The 20,646-nt window shown below is 38.1% G+C and overlaps 3 protein-coding genes and 1 long non-coding RNA gene across 4 annotated transcripts; all 4 read right to left on the bottom strand.

Moving 5' to 3' along the window:
- Positions 1–247: 247 nt before the first annotated feature.
- Positions 248–2,800, bottom strand: LOC117807756. The gene is made up of 4 exons (XM_034677155.1): positions 2,705–2,800; positions 1,714–1,785; positions 1,434–1,551; positions 248–1,072 (listed from the first exon to the last, which is right to left on the bottom strand). Exons 1-4 carry the CDS (start codon positions 2,798–2,800, stop codon positions 576–578), a joined length of 783 nt encoding a protein of 260 aa, XP_034533046.1. The 3' UTR covers positions 248–575.
- Positions 2,801–3,614: 814 nt separating this feature from the next.
- LOC117807472 lies at positions 3,615–5,996 on the bottom strand. Its single transcript, XR_004629976.1, has 2 exons — positions 4,533–5,996; positions 3,615–4,071 (listed from the first exon to the last, which is right to left on the bottom strand). It is a non-coding gene; the product is annotated as an uncharacterized LOC117807472 (long non-coding RNA).
- Positions 5,997–9,006: 3,010 nt separating this feature from the next.
- LOC117807755 (butyrophilin subfamily 1 member A1-like) lies at positions 9,007–11,928 on the bottom strand. The gene is made up of 4 exons (XM_034677154.1): positions 11,850–11,928; positions 11,021–11,362; positions 10,388–10,669; positions 9,007–9,512 (listed from the first exon to the last, which is right to left on the bottom strand). The coding sequence occupies exons 1-4, from the start codon at positions 11,926–11,928 to the stop codon at positions 9,007–9,009; spliced, it is 1,209 nt and encodes a 402-aa protein (XP_034533045.1).
- Positions 11,929–18,921: 6,993 nt separating this feature from the next.
- On the bottom strand, positions 18,922–20,158 carry LOC117807754 (butyrophilin subfamily 3 member A1-like). Its single transcript, XM_034677153.1, has 3 exons — positions 20,062–20,158; positions 19,618–19,959; positions 18,922–19,238 (listed from the first exon to the last, which is right to left on the bottom strand). Exons 1-3 carry the CDS (start codon positions 20,156–20,158, stop codon positions 18,922–18,924), a joined length of 756 nt encoding a protein of 251 aa, XP_034533044.1.
- Between the last annotated feature and the right edge of the window lie 488 nt (positions 20,159–20,646).

Genomic DNA, 20,646 nt, shown 5'->3' with positions numbered 1-20,646 from the left:
TATTGACACAACCTGAGTTTATTTTTCTACATCTTTTTGAGCAGGTACAGCATGACAAATGTACGCTTCAGATTGAGCTGCAACTCCATAAACAATGCTCACTACATCAAAGATTAACTATCGCTGTAATTTGATGCAAATGTGAAGTTAGAATAATTTCAAATGTATTCTAATTTTTTTCTGAAATAGTCCTCTTCCGGTACTCTGGCTACCTCCCACTTTTGTGACCTTTGTGATTTGTCTCTTTTAAAATTATGGTAGGTGTGAATGTGAGTGTAATGGTTATTGCTCTATGTGTCTGCCTGTAAATTGACTGGTAACAAGTCCAGGGTGTATTTTTGTGTATCCTTCCTCGTGCTCAAAGACAGCTGGCTTAAAACATATGTGTGTATATACTGTATTTCTATATGCTGGTTCTTGGGCTGTTGATCATTTTGTCACAGATAATAGTTGATGTAGATACGCACTTTAGATTTAATATAAAACAATTATGTCATGATTAAGAAAATAAACAAATATAGCTGCTGTCATACCAAGGTGGTTGGAGAAAAACAAACAAACAAACAGAAATACATTTAAATGATGAGCCACCATGAAAACTGTAATTGTTCCATCTCTTTCTTTTTCTTATTCAGTTCATCAATAAGATCCCTTGAGATGAATTCAAACTTGGTCCTCCTCCCCGTCAGGCTCATGAAACCTTTCTTATCTGTAAGACTCCGCTGCAGGGTCTCTGTGTCCCGTAGCAGTTTCTGCAGTTCTTTAATTTTTGTCTCCAGTCTCCATTTGGCATCTAACAGGTTATTTTTCCTGTTCAAGTATTCTTCTGTTTTGTCAGTGACGCTCTCTAGGCTGTGAAGCTTCTCCTCTAATTCCTCTAGGTCTACCTGTACACTCTCGAGATCCAGTTGTGCAAACAGTCTCTGGTTGTCCATCATCCTCTTGTCAATGCAGAATCCCAGGTCCATCAGGTTTGCATCCTTTTGCTGCTCAACTTCCTTGCGTATTGCTATTTCTCTTAATTCTTTTTTTAGATTCTTTATGTTGCATTCCAAAGCTGCAATTTTGTTTTCTAATCAAGAGGAATGTTGAGACAACAAAAAGAGAGAAAGAACAATTTCATTAAATATGACCGTGTTGCCCTCTAGCCTAAATAATAAATCATTACAATATACAGTTCCATTGCAGATTACAAACATGTATTTAATAAAACCAGTTAAGCTTCTATTCATTATTCATTCTATTTGTTTTTCAATATTTATCTTATGTCAATGGATGTCAGATCTTCTTGCAAAAGTTCAAAAGTGAAAACACACAAAGGGAGGAAGTATTAGGTTTATTATTAAAACAATGAAAGTCATGCACTGCTGTACTACAGAAACTGCAAGGATAAAGCTAATCTAAGAAAGGGTGTTTAAAAGTGTTCAACTCACTGATTTCTCGACATTTTCCCCTCCATGAAGAAAATAGAAGGAATGAAATGCTGAATGAAATGATAAAGACGCTGACTTCTTTAAGGTTATAGGTTGGCTTAGTCATGATGTTTTTGATCTGAAATCAGAATCAAAGACCAGCAAACCACTATGTTACTTGTATATTACAGTTTTCATACCACAGTGTAAAGTTAGTTTAAAATAAGTAAACTCAAAATAATAGGAATACGATGAAATCAAATTGTGCCTTGCTAGTTAAAACATGATTATGTATACGCACCAGAGACAGCCCAAGAAAGACAAAGGGATTCAACAATAGCACAAGTAGTAGATGTTTGATATAAAAAATCATCTGAAATAACAAAAAAACAGACAAGAAGCATCATTTAGTAAGACATTAAGTGCACTGGTTGACTTGCACAGTAAAATATAAAAGAGCTCTTTTTTTTTTTTTTCAATTTTCTTTTTATTTAAGTTCAAGATAGATTTATACAGCACATTCTCAAATTATCACTTTTTTTTCACAAGAAAAACAAAGACAAAGAGGACAGACAAAATTACAACAAACAAAGAAAACACAACAGTCCATGTGTAGCAGTGAACTAAGGGAGTTACAGTAAAGCTGTAGATTTGACCTGAAATCCGTTCTATGGGGGTTAATGAACTCAATCCATCCTTTCCAACATTAATCCAAAACATCACTTTTGAGCCTCAGAGTAAACGTTAGTTTTTCCATTACAAAAATGTCATGCATCACATTAAACCAATCTACTAATGCAGGTGAATCCTGACACAACCACTTTTTCGTTATGGCTTTTTTGCTGGCCACCAGCATTACTCTAAACATGTACACTCTGGAAAAGCCGAGAAGTTGAGGTGGTATCTTACCCCGATACAAGACTTGAAAACATAAATCAATCTTAGTTTTTAAAACTTGTTCCATACTATCTCTGATTGACTTCCAGTAATTTTCAATCTCTGAACAATTCCAAAACACATGAAGGTGGTTTGCTCTCCGAGTCCCACACCCTCTCCAACATGCTGTCTGCCCCTCTGAATGTTTTTGTACAGGTGTTATAAAAAAACCTAACCAAGTTCTTCCAATTGTACTCTCTCCATGACAGGGAGTTAGTTGACTTCCATTGCTTGGCATTTAAATAAAAGAGCTCATTTTTAAAAGAAATGATCTGCAATAATAGAATAATTCAATAAATATAATCAAGTTTTTATGCACAATAACTGTTTCTAATCTTTAAAATTATTTCACATACCTGAAAATAGAGCTTAGGAGTTGGCTGATTCAGAACACAGTCAGGTTCATCACTTGGTTCATACACTCTCAACACTGCAACATTCATACTGTGCATGTGCCCTAGCTTTCACACCTGAGTTTTGTGTCTGGGCTCATATCTGATTACTGATTGACTTTTATTACATCCAACCAAAAAGCTAGAGTTCTCTAACTCCAACTGTTAGTTGCCAGATAAGGTCAGCGTGTGTGTGTGTGTGTGTGTGTGTGTGTGTGTGTGTTCCAATTACCTTAAAGCCTATTTTGTCATCAAGGTCTGTCACATATTAGAAATCAAGTGTAACTTTGTGCTTGTCAACAAACATTTGTTCTCTGACCCATTCTTTTTAAAGTATGTTGAGCCATGTGCTCAAATTTGGGATGAATACAACTTGTGAAAAAAAAAAAAGAAGCTCTTATGTACATTGTTAACAAGCAGCTGATGTACAGCAGAGGGCAGAGAAGTACTACCTTGATGTCTGTCTGCCTGTCTGTCTGTCTGTCTGCCTGCCTGTCTGCCTGTCTGTCTGTCTGCCTGTCTGCCTGCTTGCCTGCCTGCCTGTCTGTCATGTAATGTACTTTGTCATTGTGCTCTACATACAGGGTGTAAATGCAATGACTAACTTTTAAAAGTAACTGATCTAAATATTCAGAAGCACAATTTTAGATACATTTTCCTAAAGCAGTACAAAAAGCCTACATTAGGGTAGTGTTCATCAATATGTGCTTATCAAACTGAAATTGAGCTTATTAATATGAAACTCTCCTGGGTTATTTATAGTGACAGTAAAAGCACAATGAAAATGATTAACTTTGTATAAGAAACAATTTCAGAAATGTGGAACATTTCAGCTAATCTGTGAGTCAGACAAAAAAACAACATGACACTAATGCAAAGAACAAGAATATTTAATTCTTTATTCATAGCTTTTTCCATTATCAACTCATTGCACTTGTAGGTGTGGTGTAAACTTTGTTAGAGACGTCACGTATTATTTGATTCTCTTTCAGGAGCAAATCATTGAAAGCCTCGGTTTAGCATCTTGAGTACATTTGAATGTCATTCTACAAGTCACGTTCAGGACTGATTAAACCAAAGGATAACTCAAAGTGTCTGCATACAAATATGGTATTTTATAAACAGATATGTCATTATATAAACTGTAGCGATGGATGGTTTTCTGTAGCAGATGGACTTGGACTTGAACAAATGAACACAGGGAGAGACAAAGAGCCAGGGACTCGTTAATGTACTTCTCCATGGCATCCTGCTCAGGTCGGGACAGATTGTAGAGTCGGCTTGTTGGCAGGGATGCTCCAGGGAGCAGGTCAATGGGGCAGTCGTAGGGTCTGTGAGGCGGCAGAGAAAGGGCACGGTCTTTACTAAAAACGTCATGGAGGCAGTGGTAGTCGATGGGTACAGAAGTCAGGTCTGTAGGTGCTGGTTGAGGGGGTGTCATGGGACCAGAAGGAGACACAGCTGAGTGGAGGCAATGGGAATGGCAGTAAACGCTCCAGCTGATAATTTTGGAAGTGGTCCAATCAATGTGTGGGTTGTGAAGTCTCAACCAAGGGAGACCGAGAACTACTGGTGACAGAGGTGAGGGAATGACAAAGAAAGAAATGGATTCCCTATGGTTACCTGAGAGAAGTAGGTTAAGGGGAGCAGTACAATGGGTTATTGTGGCAAGGAGTCTTCCGTCAAGTGCAAAAACCTCTCTGGGAGAGGGAAGAGTCAGAGTAGGGATGTCCTGTAGCTGTACAAAGTCAGAGTCAATGAAGTTGTCATCAGCACCTGAGTCAATTAGTACCTGCAGTGGTGACTTGTGCTGTGGCCATAGCAGAGAACCCGGGAGATGGATACGACGAGAGGGGGGAAGAAGAGGTGGCAGTGCGGCTCATCAGCGCCCCCCTGAAGAGTGATGAGCCTGGGTGTTTAACAGCTCAGGACAATTTACTCGCACATGACCTGCGAGTCCACAGTATATGCAGAGCCTCTCTCTGAATCTTCTTTGGCGTTCCGCTGGTGTTAGCCCCATCCGTCCAAGCTGCATAGGTTCTTCAGGGATGGGGGGTGGGGGAGAAGGACTGACTAAGTGGGTGCTGGGGCTTCTGGCAAGAGCCTGGGGAACTGGAGGGAAACTAGCTTGTCTCTCCCTGCATCTCTCCCTTAGTCGGTTATCTAGACTAGTGGCTAGGGATATTAAATCATCAAGAGAGGTGGTCTCATCTCGAGCTGCCAGCTCATCCTTGATATTGTCAGCTAAACCCTTAGTGAACACCCCCTGCAAAGCCATGTCATCCCACCCACTCTCTGCCACTAAAATCCTGAAATCTATTGCGTAATTTGCAACTGACTTTGAGCCCTGACGAAGTGTGAGGAGCCTGTTACCGATCTCCTTACCTCTGACTGGATGGTCAAAAATCCTTAGCATTTCTGCAGAGAACCGCCTGTAAGAGTGACAAACAGGGGAGTCCTGGCGTGACACGGCTGCTGCCCACTGAGCTGCCCTATCAACTAATAAACTCATAACAAAGGCTATTCTGGAAGGGTCTGACTGATAGGTGTGGGGTTGCTGACTAAAAAAACAAGAGAGCACTGGTGGAGAAACTGACCACAGTTACCTAGATCTCCTGAAAACCTAGCAGGAATGGGAATGAATGGCTCACGTGAGGGTGCAGTAGAAAAAAGGTGGGGCTGGTGGAGGAGACAAAGGAGGAGCAGGGAGGCTGGGTCCAGAAGAGAGAACCGTGAGCTGCTTGGCCACCTGGTCCATGTGGACTCCAAGCTGGGAAACCTTGGAAGAGAGCCCTTGTAGAACATCCACAACTTCCTTCAGGGTTTGTTCATGTTGCCCAACCATGGCTCCTTGAGTGGAGAGGGCTTGACGGAGGCGTTCAGTCTCAGCAGGGTCCATGTGGCCGGATTGTTCTGTCAGGGTGTGCTCTCAACAGAGGGACCCAGGAGCTGAGACGGAGACAAATTGAAGAGTACAATCAATTTATTGTGGAGACAACTGAAGCAAAACAAAAATATCCAGGAAGCCAGCTCCAAGACGCCTGGTGAAAAAACAGGTAGCAGGAGGAACGCTGCACACGGAGAGAAAAAACACAGCACGTTAGGCATGAGGGGAAAAAACTCTGATCTTTAGACACACTTGATGACTAAGTACTTGACGATTATAATCACCCGTGGCGAAGGAACAATCCGGCACTGAAGTGGCAGGAGGACCAGGTATTTGTAGTGCTGCTGATTCAGATCGCTCACAGGTGTGTCTCCTGAGCCACACCTTCACCAAGCACACAGGAAGGAGGGGGCAAAGGCAGAGAGGAGGGTTAACACAACAGGGGAGAGAAGGCACTGCCACAGCCATGACAAACAAGCTTGATATTGTATTCTTTACTGAGTGGTGGAAAGTAGCATCTGTATACTCCATTATCAGAGTGTTTGACTGCAGACAGGCTCAGTGAGAGGTCTCCACGTCTCAGTTTCTCCATGGACACTGATGTCCTTCCTTTGTAAGATGGATTTTGGTTGGACAGAAAGTCTCTGCCTTCATGCCACACATGGACAAATCTTGGTTCCAGGTCTGGTCTCCCCCACTCCACACTTTTGTAAAAAACATCTGCTGCAGATTCAAGGCGACATGGCAAGATCACATCATCACCAACTAATGCTAATATTGTCTGAGAGGGTCCAGCTCCCCAGAGTTGGCCTGAAAAGAAAAGGATTCTTTAATTCTGCAGCTGCAACTTACTCAAATGTACAGAACTGAGGCTTGTTAACATGAAATATATTTATATTATGTCTTTCTTTTCAAAATGTAATGCACCATAAACGCAATGTATGTGATAAAATCTACATCGTTTATGTATAAGTTACAGTGGCCAATGAGGCTAACAATCTGCAATTAGGAGGAACTTGCTGCAGATGTAAATCCAAAGGCCTGGAGTACTTCCATTGTCAGGTCTGGATTTGTTTTTTCTTTTGCATGTTACCTGTATGTGTGGGTTTTTAGATTTGTATCCTATCTGCAGTTGATGCACATTAGCCATTTAAACAGGTGTTCTAATTTGTTTTATTCCTTTGTTTTTTCATTTTCTGCAAGTTTCCACAATTGCATTTGTTTTTGACTTTTGCATTTGTCTGTGAATGTGCATTGGTCCTAATTTTGCAGTCTTCTAATGAAGATTGTTTGGATTGTTGCAGATTGGTGCTATAAGTCAAAATAAAGCAACTTCTGTCCCCATTTCCATGCTGACCTAACCAGTGACTGAACCGTGTGAGTAAGTTACCTCGACAAAGGTCTGCCAGTTGTAGGAGGATCATGGTGAGCTGGAAAACCGAAGCACTGCAACCCCTGAGCTTAGTCTTATGGAACAATCCATGAAACAGGCAGGACATCCTGAAGTTCTAGGGAAATAAACAGTAACTGTAAACATATGTTCCCAGAGAGATGATCAAATGTATTTCAGTGTTGAATAGCACTACCTTAAAAGGAAATGCAATGCATCTCTGTCAAAGCAACATTAATGAAACATAAGATAGAGGTTATCAAACTAAGAAAGCAATGAGAGAAATCTAGTCTCACCAAAGGTGCACAAAGTACTCTAAACAGTTTAACCATTAAAATGATTTAATATACCTCCATACATGCAGTTTGTCAGTTAATCTCTTTTAGCAATGAAAGATATGCTGGTATGTAACCAAGTTTTAAAGCTATAAGTAATTAAGTAAGTTACCTGCAACACAGTTAAGACATAACCAGCGATGTATCACATTCTTACAGGATTCAGTACATTTGTGAATCAGACATTTTGAATGACTACAAAAAAAAGAAAGAAGTAAGTGGAACTTTGTTTTGATAATCTTTGACAGTACCTAACCACTTGAATAGAGCTTGAACTGTATAAAGCACAGTTTATATTTTAATAAATACATGGTAAAAACATACCTCTTGTGTGTTTGAATAGTTTGTTCTTGGATCTTGAAGCTGTTCTGCTGCTCTACGATGACTCTGACTCTGATCGCTGCCGAAGTCCTTCAATAAAAAAAAACTTTCTAAACCTTGACCTCATCCATAAAGGTGGTTGCCTTCTGTCAATATAATGTATTCTGTAATTCATTAACAATTCTATCAGAAAGATAATGACTTGCATATTACATTACACTTATAATGTATTTTACTGTGATATTTGTTGTTCCTTGTGTCAAAGTATCTGCTGTCCTTTATGGTTGTTGAAGGGCTTAATCTCAAAAATCATCTGTAATGATCCTGTGCTGGTGAGTAAATGAAGAACTAGTTATTCATTTGCTGAACAAAAATATAAATACACATAAATGCTTATGCAACATAGAGAATTAATTAATATTTCTTTACTACTTCAAAATATCTGTCTCTGTCTCTATCTCCATCTTAAAAATTATGATATAATAAGACTTGAAATGCTACCATGGAAATTCTCTGAGTATGATAGGACAAATGGGCAGCAAGAGGAAGCATATCCTCCCTTCACTGACTCATGTTTCATTAAGTCTATGAAGAGAGAGAGAGAGAGAGAGAGAGAGAGAGAGAGAGAGAGAGAGAGAGAGAGAGAGAGAGAGAGAGAGATTGTATGTTTATAGGTCTGTGAAGATCAAGAATTGCTTTGTGATTGTATTTCATTGTAGTTTATTGCATAACACAAAAGAAATCCACAAACTGCACAAACAGATTACATACACAGAAATATACAAATATTACTTATTTATACCTGGACATGTATAACTAAGGAAACATATAAAACACAAAGATTTCTGATACCTCTTTGGATTACAGCACAAAAAGCAAAGATGAAAAACGACTGTATTTTGGCCTTGGAAAAGGGGCAGCCAGGTGAAAGGTTATATTTAATCTTTGTTACTTAAAAGACACATTTCAACTTTTACAGTCTAATTTTAAGAAAGCAGAATAAACTCTGCAGCAAATCCAACACAATGAAACAAAATGCTTCAATCAATAATTCAGTATTATAAGTCAAGTCAATTTCATTCATAAAGCACATTTAAATACAAAGCAGAAGCTGACTGAAGTGCTGTACAATACATGAAAAACACAATTATTAAGAAAAAGAGATGAGACAAACATAAAGGTAAACACAGCATTGGGAATGGAAACATATTCAGGACTACAGGACTCAAATGTTAAAAAGTGAGTTTTGAGGCGAGCAAACTAAAGAAACCACAACTGATAAAATGTAAATTGACTCTCCATCGCATTCCCGCCTGTGAGTCTAACTTCACTCTCACTTTCCCTTTTCATCACACTCCGGCGACTCTGTCTTTTTCTGATTAGGATCATCACTTCTCTCTTCTGGAGATATTTTAGTTTTTAAGTTTTGATGCAACTTATCTGTTTCATTCAGTAGTATCCATACACCTGTTATCAATTCACTATCTTTGTGCTTCCGGGCCTGCAGCTGTTTTTTGGCCTCTAATATAATATCCATCAGTTCAAAGTTTCCTTTTCCTTTGTCCTGTTCTGCTACCTTCTTAGCTGCCTCAAGCTTCTTCTCAGTTTCTATGATATTTGTCCCCATCTGATTTTCTTGAGCTTTGAGTTCTTCTATGAAACTCACCAGCTTCTTTCTTTGTTCCTCCAAGTTTTTCCTCTGTGTCTCCAACATGTCTTGAATCTTCCTCTGCTCCTTCAATGTGTTCACCACCCGGTCACGCTCATTGTTTTTGATGTCTTGCAGAAGCAGATCTTTCTGAACTGTGCTTTCTTTGTCTTCATTGAAGTGTGTTAGTTCTGTATGAACATAGGAGCAAGTTACACATTTGAAATGATGACACTCAACAAGTACAGTTTACACTTAAAAAAGGGGGTTAGAATCAATAGAATCTGTTGTTTCACGTGTTAGGCTAGCTCACATGAATAGGAGCTAAATACTGCTATAAAGTTAGTATTGTTAAACTCCAAGGTAATCCTCTTTATTTTAAAAAACAAAGGGTCATATGAGATTGTACCTATGATGCTGATAAATGTATGAATATTAGGAAATTGTCTGCAACAAAAATATGTTCAGAGAAAGATTCCTATCTAACTACTTTAGATCTTGACTGCTGTTACTAACTTAAACTTTGATTAAACCTTGAGTTAAAACAGTTTCTGTGATCTTGCCTTTCCCTCTCTGTCTTTGTTTTCTCTCTGAAATCCTCACTGCAATGTTAAGATGAATCCTGTCACTCATACGCATTTAGTTGGGATCTCTCAAAGAGACTCACCATTTTTTCCAGTTGAAGAGTTAGGATTTGTGTTTTAATTTAGCTTATTTTTCTAAACTAATGACAGTTGTAATAAAAAATAAAAATTTTATGACATTATATATTTTACCAGCAGTCAGTCTCACATTTTTTCCCACTACAAATCCCATGGATTCTTAAAGAAATGTTATCATTTTGAAACAGATTAAATGTATTCATCACTTACTTTTTTTGTTCTGTTTCCATTTCCAGACAATAAAGATCACTGCTACAGCACATATGAAGATAGCAGCTAAGATAATGCTGATACGAGCGGTAGAATTTGAAGAGTAGTCTTCTGACATAAGCCCTAGAAAAAAAGACATTTGATTAAACCATTAAAAAAATCATGAAAACAAATCAACAAGTGGAAATACTCACCTGGAATCTGAATGTGTATATCTCTGATTTGGTTGATGGTGCTCTGTTGGACTCTACAGGTGAAGCTGTCCCTGTTTGTCTTCTCCACAGTCACTCTGCTGCTGACTGTATAGAGATCATCAGGTCCTCTGAGGGTCTCTGTAGATCCATCAGGGAGGAGGTTTCCCTCACTGTCCAGCCACAACACCTCAGGCTCTGGATACCAGCCTTTAGACTTGCATTGTACAACCACAACAGTGCTGTTCAATTTCACCCCGGTTACCACAGCCGAGGAGACGGAGCCTGATGATTGAGGAGAAAATAAAAATATAACCAAACAAAGGATCTGAGTTTATAAAGGGGGGTGGACAAAGAGATCTAGGACCTGCAGTACAACATCAGAGACGTCTGTTGGGACATTACAATTAGCTGTCCAGTGGTGTTACCAAGTGTTTATGCTGCAGCATTTTCTAGGATACTGTCTAAACTAGGTTGGTCAAACCAGCAGCAATTTAGGACTTGTCCAACTTGATGATCTTTCAAACAACTGAATCATTACAGCACAAGTGGAGCAGCTCAAATAAATATCATGGAGAGTGTCAGATTTATGTAAAACATGCATATTAAAACCTCACCAACTCTCCTGCCACTTACCAACAACAAGCTTGATATTGTATTCTTTACTGAGTGGTGGAAAGTAGCATCTGTATATTCCATTATCAGAGTGTTTGACTGCAGACAGGCTCAGTGAGAGGTCTCCACGTCTCAGTTTCTCGATGGACACGGATGTCCTTCCTTTGTAAGATGGATTTTGGTTAGACAGAAAGTCTCTGCCTTCATGCCACACATGGACAAATCTGGGTTCCAGGTCTGGTCTCCCCCACTCCACACTTTTGTAAAAAACATCTGCTGCAGATTCAAGGCGACATGGCAAGATCACATCATCACCAACTAATGCTGATATGGTCTGAGAGGGTCCAGCTCCCCAGAATTGGCCTGAAAAGAAAAGGATTCTTTAATCCTGCAGCTGCAACTTACTCAAATGTACAGAACTGTGGCTTGTTAACATTAATTGTATTCATGTTTTGCCTTTCTTTGCAAACTGCAATGCACAATAAACGCAAAGCATGTGATGAATTCTACCTAATTTAAGTATATGTTACAGTGGCCAATGAGGCTAACAATCTGCAACTGCAGGAGGACATCCTCACCAACTAAGGCTGTTACTACTGAGGGAGGTTTATCACCCCCCCTCAGAACGACCTTAGAGGAAAGTGACTGGAACATGAAATCTAACCTATCACACAAAATGTCACATTTAAAGTTAACCCTCATGTTGTTCTGTCAACAACAAATCAGAATTAAAAACATGAGAACGTTGATATCTTAAAACTAGTTGATTGAGATGATCACTGTTTATGTATGTTTTTTAAAGTCTAATTCTTACAAGCATTTAATTCTGTAATGATGCTTTATGTGTTACCTTCAGAAGTGTGTGACAGGAACAGGACAACATGCTGGAAAACCAGAGCTTTGAGAAACAGTCCTTCCAAGCAACGCATCTTTGATTCCTGAAAACATATTTTAGGGTGTTTTTGAATGAAAAAAAAACAGCATGACAAATGAGACATAATGCTTCTCAGCTAGTCTCCTCAGGACCAATCACCATCTCCTCTGACAACTGTGGCCCAGCATTCTGAATGTATGGTTCAATCAAGACCAGTATCATTGTGCATTGTCGCCACCTACTGGACTGGGAGACAACTAGACTACACAAGTTATCAGCAGCTGAGAGCCACAGCAATAATAATCTTAAATATTCAAAAAGAAGAATCAACAATGTCAAATTAATCTGTGACTCAATGATGCAACAAATATTAAGCCAAATAGATAGCAGAGCACCTGAAATGTGTCTTTCTTTTAGCACTAGCACTTGAAATCTATCCTTTTGACACAATGTAGAAAATGTAAGAATATGTTCCAACCATCAGGAACATGTTCAGGGATTAAATCAGTAAAAGTCTAAGAGCTAAGAGAGTTTGGAACACAATCACATCAAATATGATTTAACAAAATACATCCATTATTATTCAATCAATTAAAATCAAAGAGCTCAATGGTGATGAACAATTTGCTGCATGAAACATTGAAGTTGTATCTATTGTGTCGCACTTTAATGGCCATACAAAGTCAGCTGTGACTCATGGAAGTTAACAGATAACATCAAACACTTCAAATAAGCAATAAAAAAACCAACATTTTAAGAAGCCTTATTTGTCAATACATAATTATCAGTTGAAGATACATTTCTGAAATAACTCTACATACGTGTAAGCGCAGAAAAGCTTGTGGTCATGCAGGAAGCGTTGAACTGGAGCCCATACCAGTCTAATCCCTCAGCTCCTGCAGCTTTAACTTCCGGCTGTCTGACCTCCTTTTGAAGGAGGAGGTCCGAAGATAAGCAGATGTACTATAAACAGTTCTGTAATAAAACCATAAAGTGCTTGTACTTATTTTGTAATTCTGACCTTGTGTGTTTCCTGTTTTATTTTGAAGTAGTGTCCCAGTGTGAATAGTCTAGTCTAGTCTAACTTCCTGTGCTTTCCCTCTGTGTCTTGTTGTCACACCTGTCTTTGATTACCCTGTGTGTGATTAGTTTCCCTGTTTTCTCCTCTCTTTGTTGGTTCATTACATATTCCCTGCATCTTTTCTCCTTGTTCCCACTGGCGGTTCTGGGGAGGGGCCAACGGGGGCCAGTGCCCCTGTAAAACTGAACCTGGACCCCCCTGTGCCCCCCCCTCCACACCAAACAAATATCATACAATAAAAAAAGCTTCGCTATTGCGCCGATGTTACAGGCAGAACACATGGAGTGGCACTTGGTTCCAGTCCCTTAGAGCGCTAAGGGACTTATGTTGAGTGTAATCAGCTGCTGTCAGTCTGCATGTTGATCTAGAACACAGTAGTATATATGTCTAGTATAAAGGGATGCACTGATGTTTTGCCAGTTTGTTCTCAGCCGGTCCTCGCCCTTCTCAGTCTCTTTAGTCAGGGTTGAATGTGTCCCTCTGACAACACCCTTGGCCCCAGCCTGGCCCCCTCCCAGTAAAATTGGTCTAGACCCGCCACTGTTTGTTCCTCCTCTGATTCTTGTGATTTTTTGGATCTTCTGTTGGATTTTTTCCCAGGACTTTACAGTAAGACTTCCTGTTTGCTTTGAAGTCAAATGTTTAAAAAGCGATTCCAAGATTCTTCATCCAAAGCTGATTTTCTCCCTTATTTCTCCTTCAGTGCCGCTGCCTGTCTCCCTGTGTGTTTGTTTCCTCTTACACATAGTAATAACACAACAGCACCATAAAGAAGTTCTGCTGTCACTACTTCTTTCTCCTCACACATTGAATCTTTCAACAGTGTCAAAAGGAGTGTCCTGATATCTTACAATATCATATAAGACACACAGCTTGAATTAAGGATAAAGTTAAATTCTGGACTGAAATAAAAGTGCAATACTTCTAGCCTTCTAGCCTGCTCACTGCTCATGCCTGTGCAAATCCAGACTGTAATTGACTTTTTTAAAACAATAGCAACATGTTAAAATGTCTTCCCTTCATCTCACGAAGAAGGGGAGGGTCTTAGCTTCACGCCTCAGTTGTATTTGTGTCTGATGTTCAGTCAGCTGTCAGCAGCCGTACAGCATGGAGGTGAAAGCCATCAGTATCAGCCTGAGTGAGTACTTTGTTTCTCTTCTTCTCTCTATAACTTTACCAAACACATTCAAATATTAATTATTCTCAGATTGACAATAATCATATAGAAGATGTTGTGCATATTTTATGTGAGAATACAGATATCCAGTTATTTGATGAGGTATTCTACTATGTGATTCAACACAGATTAAATAGCAAAAATCTACAGAAGCCCTAAAAGGACATGATTTAAAAAATACATTTTATTTTCTCTGTTTTCTCAAGATAACAAGAAGAAGGAGTTGACATCTCAAGAAAACAGAACATAAAATGTATTTAATCATGTCTTTTCAGGGCTTCTGTACCAAATATAAAAGGAGCACATTTATACATAAAGAGTAACTTCAGGTAATAGGAAAGGCCTGATGTCAGTTTCTATAATTGTTAGATTTTTTCACAAACATTGTTTAGAGAAGTTTGTCTAAGTTAATGTTAAAAAGACATTTTGTTCAGAGACATTAATCTTACAGGTTGAAGATCTAAAACACAAATCAAGCTTTGTTCTCTGGATAAAAAGAGATAACTGATCCTGTTAACACTTGAGAAATCACTAAAAATAAATCAAATAAAATGTATTTAATCACGTCCTTTTAGGGCTTCTGTTAAAAACTATTGATTAAAAAGTAATTTTTGTTACATCTTTTTTTTGTAATCAAGTTATTTAATATACTGCAACTTAAAAACAACAGCCAAGCAATCTCAAGTCATCCACAACACATTACACTGTTTTATAAATGTTCAGGTTTTAATAAATGAAAGAAAAACAAAAACTTTAAAACTGTGAAATGTCAGTCTCAAAGTGTAGTTACATTTAATATTTTGAGGAGGAGGTTTTTAAACACATATGAACAGCTCTTTAAATATGATGCAGCAGTGTTTCTCTAAATTCTTATGTAACTTTGTAAAATAACTGATTTCAATAAAAGTGAAATCACATCTGGTATATGTTACAATGTCACAATGTCATTTAGCAGACGCTTTTATCCTGCACAGTTCCTGCACATTTAGCTTCTGCTTGTGAGGTAAAACCGCTAGCTTCTGTTAGCATCAAAACAATGTGCCTCCTAGAGAGTTAACAGTATCTAGCTGCTCAGCAAGACTAACCTGTATTATTATTATTATTATTATTATTATTATTATTATTATTATTATTATTATTATTATTATTATTATTATTATTATTATTTCTTTTAAGTATTTCAAAAGATTGTTTTAGGTACAAGGACAATGATTTATAAACCAGGAAATAGTTGCCATTTTTGGGGAGTAATCCTTTTGGGAAATATTACCAAGTGACATTACTGTAGTGTTATTGTTTGCCACACATGACGACCAATTTCAACCATTAGAATAAAAGAACATAGGAAAAAAGTATAAGGGTTACAATTTATTTCCCAAAAATAACACTGTTGAATGTCTTTTTAAATGCTTTTTATAATAATGCTTGATGCAATGAGAGATTCATGCAGACATTCACACACATGAGATTCACAGGCTTTTCTGATACTTTCTTAGTTTAATCAACAAACTATATATTTATTCAGATTACTGAGGAGTGAGATCGTGCAAAACACCCGCTGGAATACGTTTGTTCAATAAGGCGTTGTCAACATATGATGTTATTTGAATGTAAAATATTAGAATAAGGTTCATGAAACAACTCCAGGTATAGTTGTAATAAGTATTCATTTGAATAATAAAAACTTTGAAGGTTCAAAGTTTAATAAGTTGACTGATTGTGTCCTATTCATCCCACATAAGGAGTTCTTGAGTAGAGTTTAAGTGGAGAACTAACACAGATGTTTGGTGTCTTACAGGTCAGTGAGAGCAGAGACACCCTCCTGGAAGAAGCTTTAAACTGGGATATTTTACAAATGTTAAATTAGGAAGTAACAACCAAAGTTCTGCAGATCTTATGTCAGCTTGGACACTTATACGTTAGATGAGGTTTTCCTTTTCACTGTTGGAGCAGTATTTAGTTGAACGTGTGAATGCTGTTACTACTGAAATATACTGTGACATTTATATCTGGTCTGTCAGCAGTTTAAAGCATTAAAGTAGACCTGATCAAATAGCTATAATAATTACACTGAACCTTAGAGCCTCTGCTTTAGAGCAGCATCAGGGTCTATTTCTGAGAGATGATGGTAGACTTGGTAAACCTCAGTGTTTCATACGTGTGTTCTCACGGGGTGTTTGAACAAAAGAGCTGCTGCAGCTTTTAAATACATCCCTGTGGTCATGGCTCTGTTCCAGCAGTTTCATATGAAGCAGTCGGTGCAACAGATCTTCAAATGTGATCTCCACATTTACACCACCTAAAGATGGAGCATTTTAAAGTTTCTGGCTTTTGCACAGCTTGCCTACATTTCATTTGTTTTTTGGATGAATTATTATAATCACTCTTTTTGTAATAAATTTGTTCAAATCTTGTTTTCAATAAAATCTGAACGTCCTTGTCACTGTTTGATTAAAATTATTACATGTATTATATCTAAGGTCTTTAATTAGATACAGTGTGTCAGACCCCTCAGTCTCTCTTTAATCATCATATTTTAGTATAAGGGTTTCTCTTCACAGATCATGAACAGAGTAAGTTCTCCATCTCAGCAGCTCAGTGAAAAGAGACTGTGGGTTTAACTTTAGTTGACACTCTGTGTCTGAAAACTTTGGTTTATGTAATTTAGTGTTGATGGTCTCAGCAGGCTTTGATTTACATCATGATTAAATAATATGAAACTTCAGCTGATCAACTTTCAGTTTAAAAGCTGCTTTTGACTTATTTAACATTTATTGATTGAATTAATAATCTGTTATTATTTTTATGCAGAAAAAAGAAAGAGCAACAAAGGAAAAATGTTTTGTAATTTCTATTTATTCATTATCTTTATTATGAATTGTTTCTCTGCACAATTATCTTTTTTATTTTATCTTTGTACTTTTCTGTATAAGCAAAAATCAAACAAACAGTTGAACTGTTCCAAAATGTAAATACTAAACATTGTCACAATAAGAGAAAATATCAGGAACATGTTTTAATATTATGTGTTAAAATGAACATGACTTAAAAACTTCAGTAAAAGGGGGAAAAATGACAATTGAATGAAAGGAAAAAGACAAAATGAACAGTGAAATCAGCAGAATGCTGGACACACACACACACACACACACACACACACACACACACACACACACACACACACACACACACACACACAATATATATATTCAACATTTAGCAAAGAAGTCATTTAAAAAAGGAACAGACATCAAAATAAGAATCAAAGAAAAGTTAATTTACATCATTATTGTTTTAGAGATTTACGTACAAGCCTGTAAACATCTCAGACATGTTTGACTGTATCACTTATCACTGATTAAAAAAGCTTTTTTATTTAAACAGCAGAATAATTACGTCTACTTGTTATAAGTGTTTTGTTGATAACCTCCACTGTCATGTTTTGCGGACTGTAATCAGAAAGTTTCCACTCAATCTCCTCCAGTTGTTCACAGATGTCTCTCTTGTTGCTCTCTACTGCCCTCTTTCTCTCCATCATCACTTTCAGCACACCATCTGTTGTGTTCTGAAGTATATCTGTTTTAGTTTGAAATGTCCCCTCTTCACGTTGTCTACTCTCCAGATGATTTTTAGCTGTTACTGCGACTCTTTTCATTTCCTTGAATCCCTGAGCTCGGTCACCTTCTGCCTTCTCCTCAGCTGACTGAAACTGATCATTAATATCTTTAATGTTTCTCTTCATGTCCTCTTCTTGATGTCTGAGTTCATCTCTCTGTTTCTCTACCTCTTTGCTTCGCTCCATCAGTCTATGAACATTTCTTACCAAGTCTTTCTCCTCTTCCTCTTTCTTCTTCAAGTCTTCTTCAAGTCTTTTCTTTTTCTCCTTCAAATCCTTCTTCAAGTCTTCTTCAAGTCTTTTCTTTTTCTCCTCCAAATCATTCTGTGAGTCTTCAAGGGTTTTCTGTTTCTCCTCCAAATCATTCTGTGAGTCTTCAAGGGTTTTTCTTTTCTCCTCCAAATCATTCTGTGAGTCTTCAAGGGTTTTCTGTTTCTCCTCCAAATCATTCTGTGAGTCTTCAAGTCTTCTCTCTCTCTGCTCCAAATCCTCCACTTTTTTTGCCATGAGTTTCTCTCTCTCTTCATCTTCAGCCTGATGCAGCTTTGCCTCTGTGATTATGTAAGAACAGGGCAGAAATGTTAAGTTTGTGCTTTGTTGAATTTTGTTGAGCAAAAGTTTAAAACTGAAAACCAGAGATAGTGGAAAAATAACCCTGAGTACCCTCGCCCTTTAAAAAGAAAGTAAAAATATATCATTTTATATAAGTGCATAACAGCACACAGTCTGTAACTACAACAAATAATAAAATACAGTATTAGAACTATTGGTACTTTTTTGATCAATTCAATTACATTCTGACTGCATTTTAAACTTCCATCAGCCCACTGAGAATGAATCAGTATTAACACTTAAACTTGCAAAAAAATGTTTTCACAATTACATAATTGAATCATTTACAAACTTCTATATATCCCTGATGAATAGACTTTTTATGATCCTACACATTGGTGACATCTAGTGTTTGATTGTTCACATTACAGTCACAAATCTTTACTAACCTTTGATTTGATTTTGTCTCCATTTCCAAAAGACAAAGGCAGCTGCACAAACAACACCGAGCACAAGAACCACTATGATGCTGATATAAACAACGGGAGAAGAGGTTTCAAAGAAATCCTCTGAAAGATAAAACACAGGAAAATATTAATTTAATAAAACATCACCTCAGCTGTTAGAGGATAAAAGGAACAATGGGGAAATACTCACCTGAAACCTGAATGTGAGTCTCTCTGGTCCTGTTGATGTTCCTCTGATGGACTCTACAGGTGAAGATGTTGCTCTCTCTCTTCTCCACAGTCACTCTGCTGCTGACAGAATACAGACCACCAGGACCTCTGAGGGTCTCTGTAGGTCCATCAGAGAACTCCTTCCCCTCACTGTCCAGCCACAACACTTCAGGCTCTGGATACCAGCCTTTAGACTCACACTGTAACACCACCCCACTGCCACTTTTAGAAATGTGAGTGATGAGAGGTGAGGAGAAAGAACCTGATGAGAGGAGAAGTCAATTTTAAAAAATGAACACCTTCTGAAACACTACAAGTTTTACTTAGAAATATCAAACACAAGCTGAAGCTGATCATTGCTCTAATCGATACAAACACTAAAGAGGTCTTCTTCTTGGAACAGTTGTTTTCTACAAATCTGAATGTGACCCATAGATAATCAGATGTGTTCACAAATGTGAATGTGTCCGACAAAGTCAAACAGAGAGAAATGAGCATTATAAGCAAACTGATGCTCAGTTCAAATTCTTGTTTCCTTCTAAAGGGCCTTTCCTGCTGCCATGATGGGAAAGGTGCAGCTTCCTTAAATGCCCTTAAATCTGAGATATGTAGGAGTGGTTGACTGAAAACAAACAACTTACCAACAACAAGCTCAACAGTAGATTGTTTGTCCTGTGAAATAAAGTAGCATCTATAAGCTCCATTATCAGAGTGTTTGACTGCAGACAGGCTCAGTGAGAGGTCTCCATGTCTCAGTTTCTCCATGGACATTGATGTTCTTCCTTTGTAAGATGGATTCTGGTTTTTCAAAAGGTTTCGACCTTCATACCACACATGGACAATTCCTAGTTCCAGGTCACGTTTCCCCCACTCCACACCCAATGAAACAGCATCCACTGCAGGTTCAAGTTGACATGGCAAGGTAACATTATCACCGACTAATGCCACCACTGTTTGAGAGGGTCCAACCCCGAGAGACCTGCCTGGGAAAAACACAGATACTTAATAGAGCAGTCAGAAACTTGTGCACAGAGTTAAAGATAGTTTAAAGAGAGTTTTCATCACAGGATTTAAATTATAATTACCTTTATTAGAGTCTATCAGTAGCAGGAGCATCACAAGGTGCTTGAAAACCAAAGCACTGCAGGACCAGAGCTTAGGTTTAAGGAAGAATCCCTCCATTAGACAAAGCATCCTAAAGAAGAAGGAACAATGTTTGATGAGCCAAATAACCTCAGCTGTGTTGATATTGATTAGTGTTTTTCTGAATTATACCTAAAAGTCACCTGGATTTTGTTTAAAATATTATTATAAACTGAGATTACTATTGCTGCGGACGATCTGGACTCCAGCAGCAACAGCTTCTACTACTCGTCTCATCACTATCACCTCTCTCTCTTACTCCCCTCTATCCGTCTTTCCAGACCCAACTCAGTCTAAGCAGATGTGTGTCTAACATGAGTCTGGTCCTGCTGGAGGTTTCTGCCTGTTAAAGGAAGTTTTTCCTCTCCACTGTAACTTGCTAAATACTGCGATGTGCAATGCTCATGGTGGATTAAGGCGGGGTCAGACTGAGTCTGATCCTGTCTTGGTGTTGGGTCTCTGTTCATAATTTGACATGGAGTGGTCTAGACCTGCTCTGTTTGTAAAAGCGTCTTGAGATAACATTT

Source organism: Notolabrus celidotus, chromosome 23 (genome assembly GCF_009762535.1).
Source record: "Notolabrus celidotus isolate fNotCel1 chromosome 23, fNotCel1.pri, whole genome shotgun sequence".
NCBI lineage: Eukaryota > Metazoa > Chordata > Actinopteri > Labriformes > Labridae > Notolabrus > Notolabrus celidotus.
The sequence above is the reverse complement of the archived record's forward strand: the minus strand, read 5'-3'. Positions and strand labels throughout refer to the sequence as shown.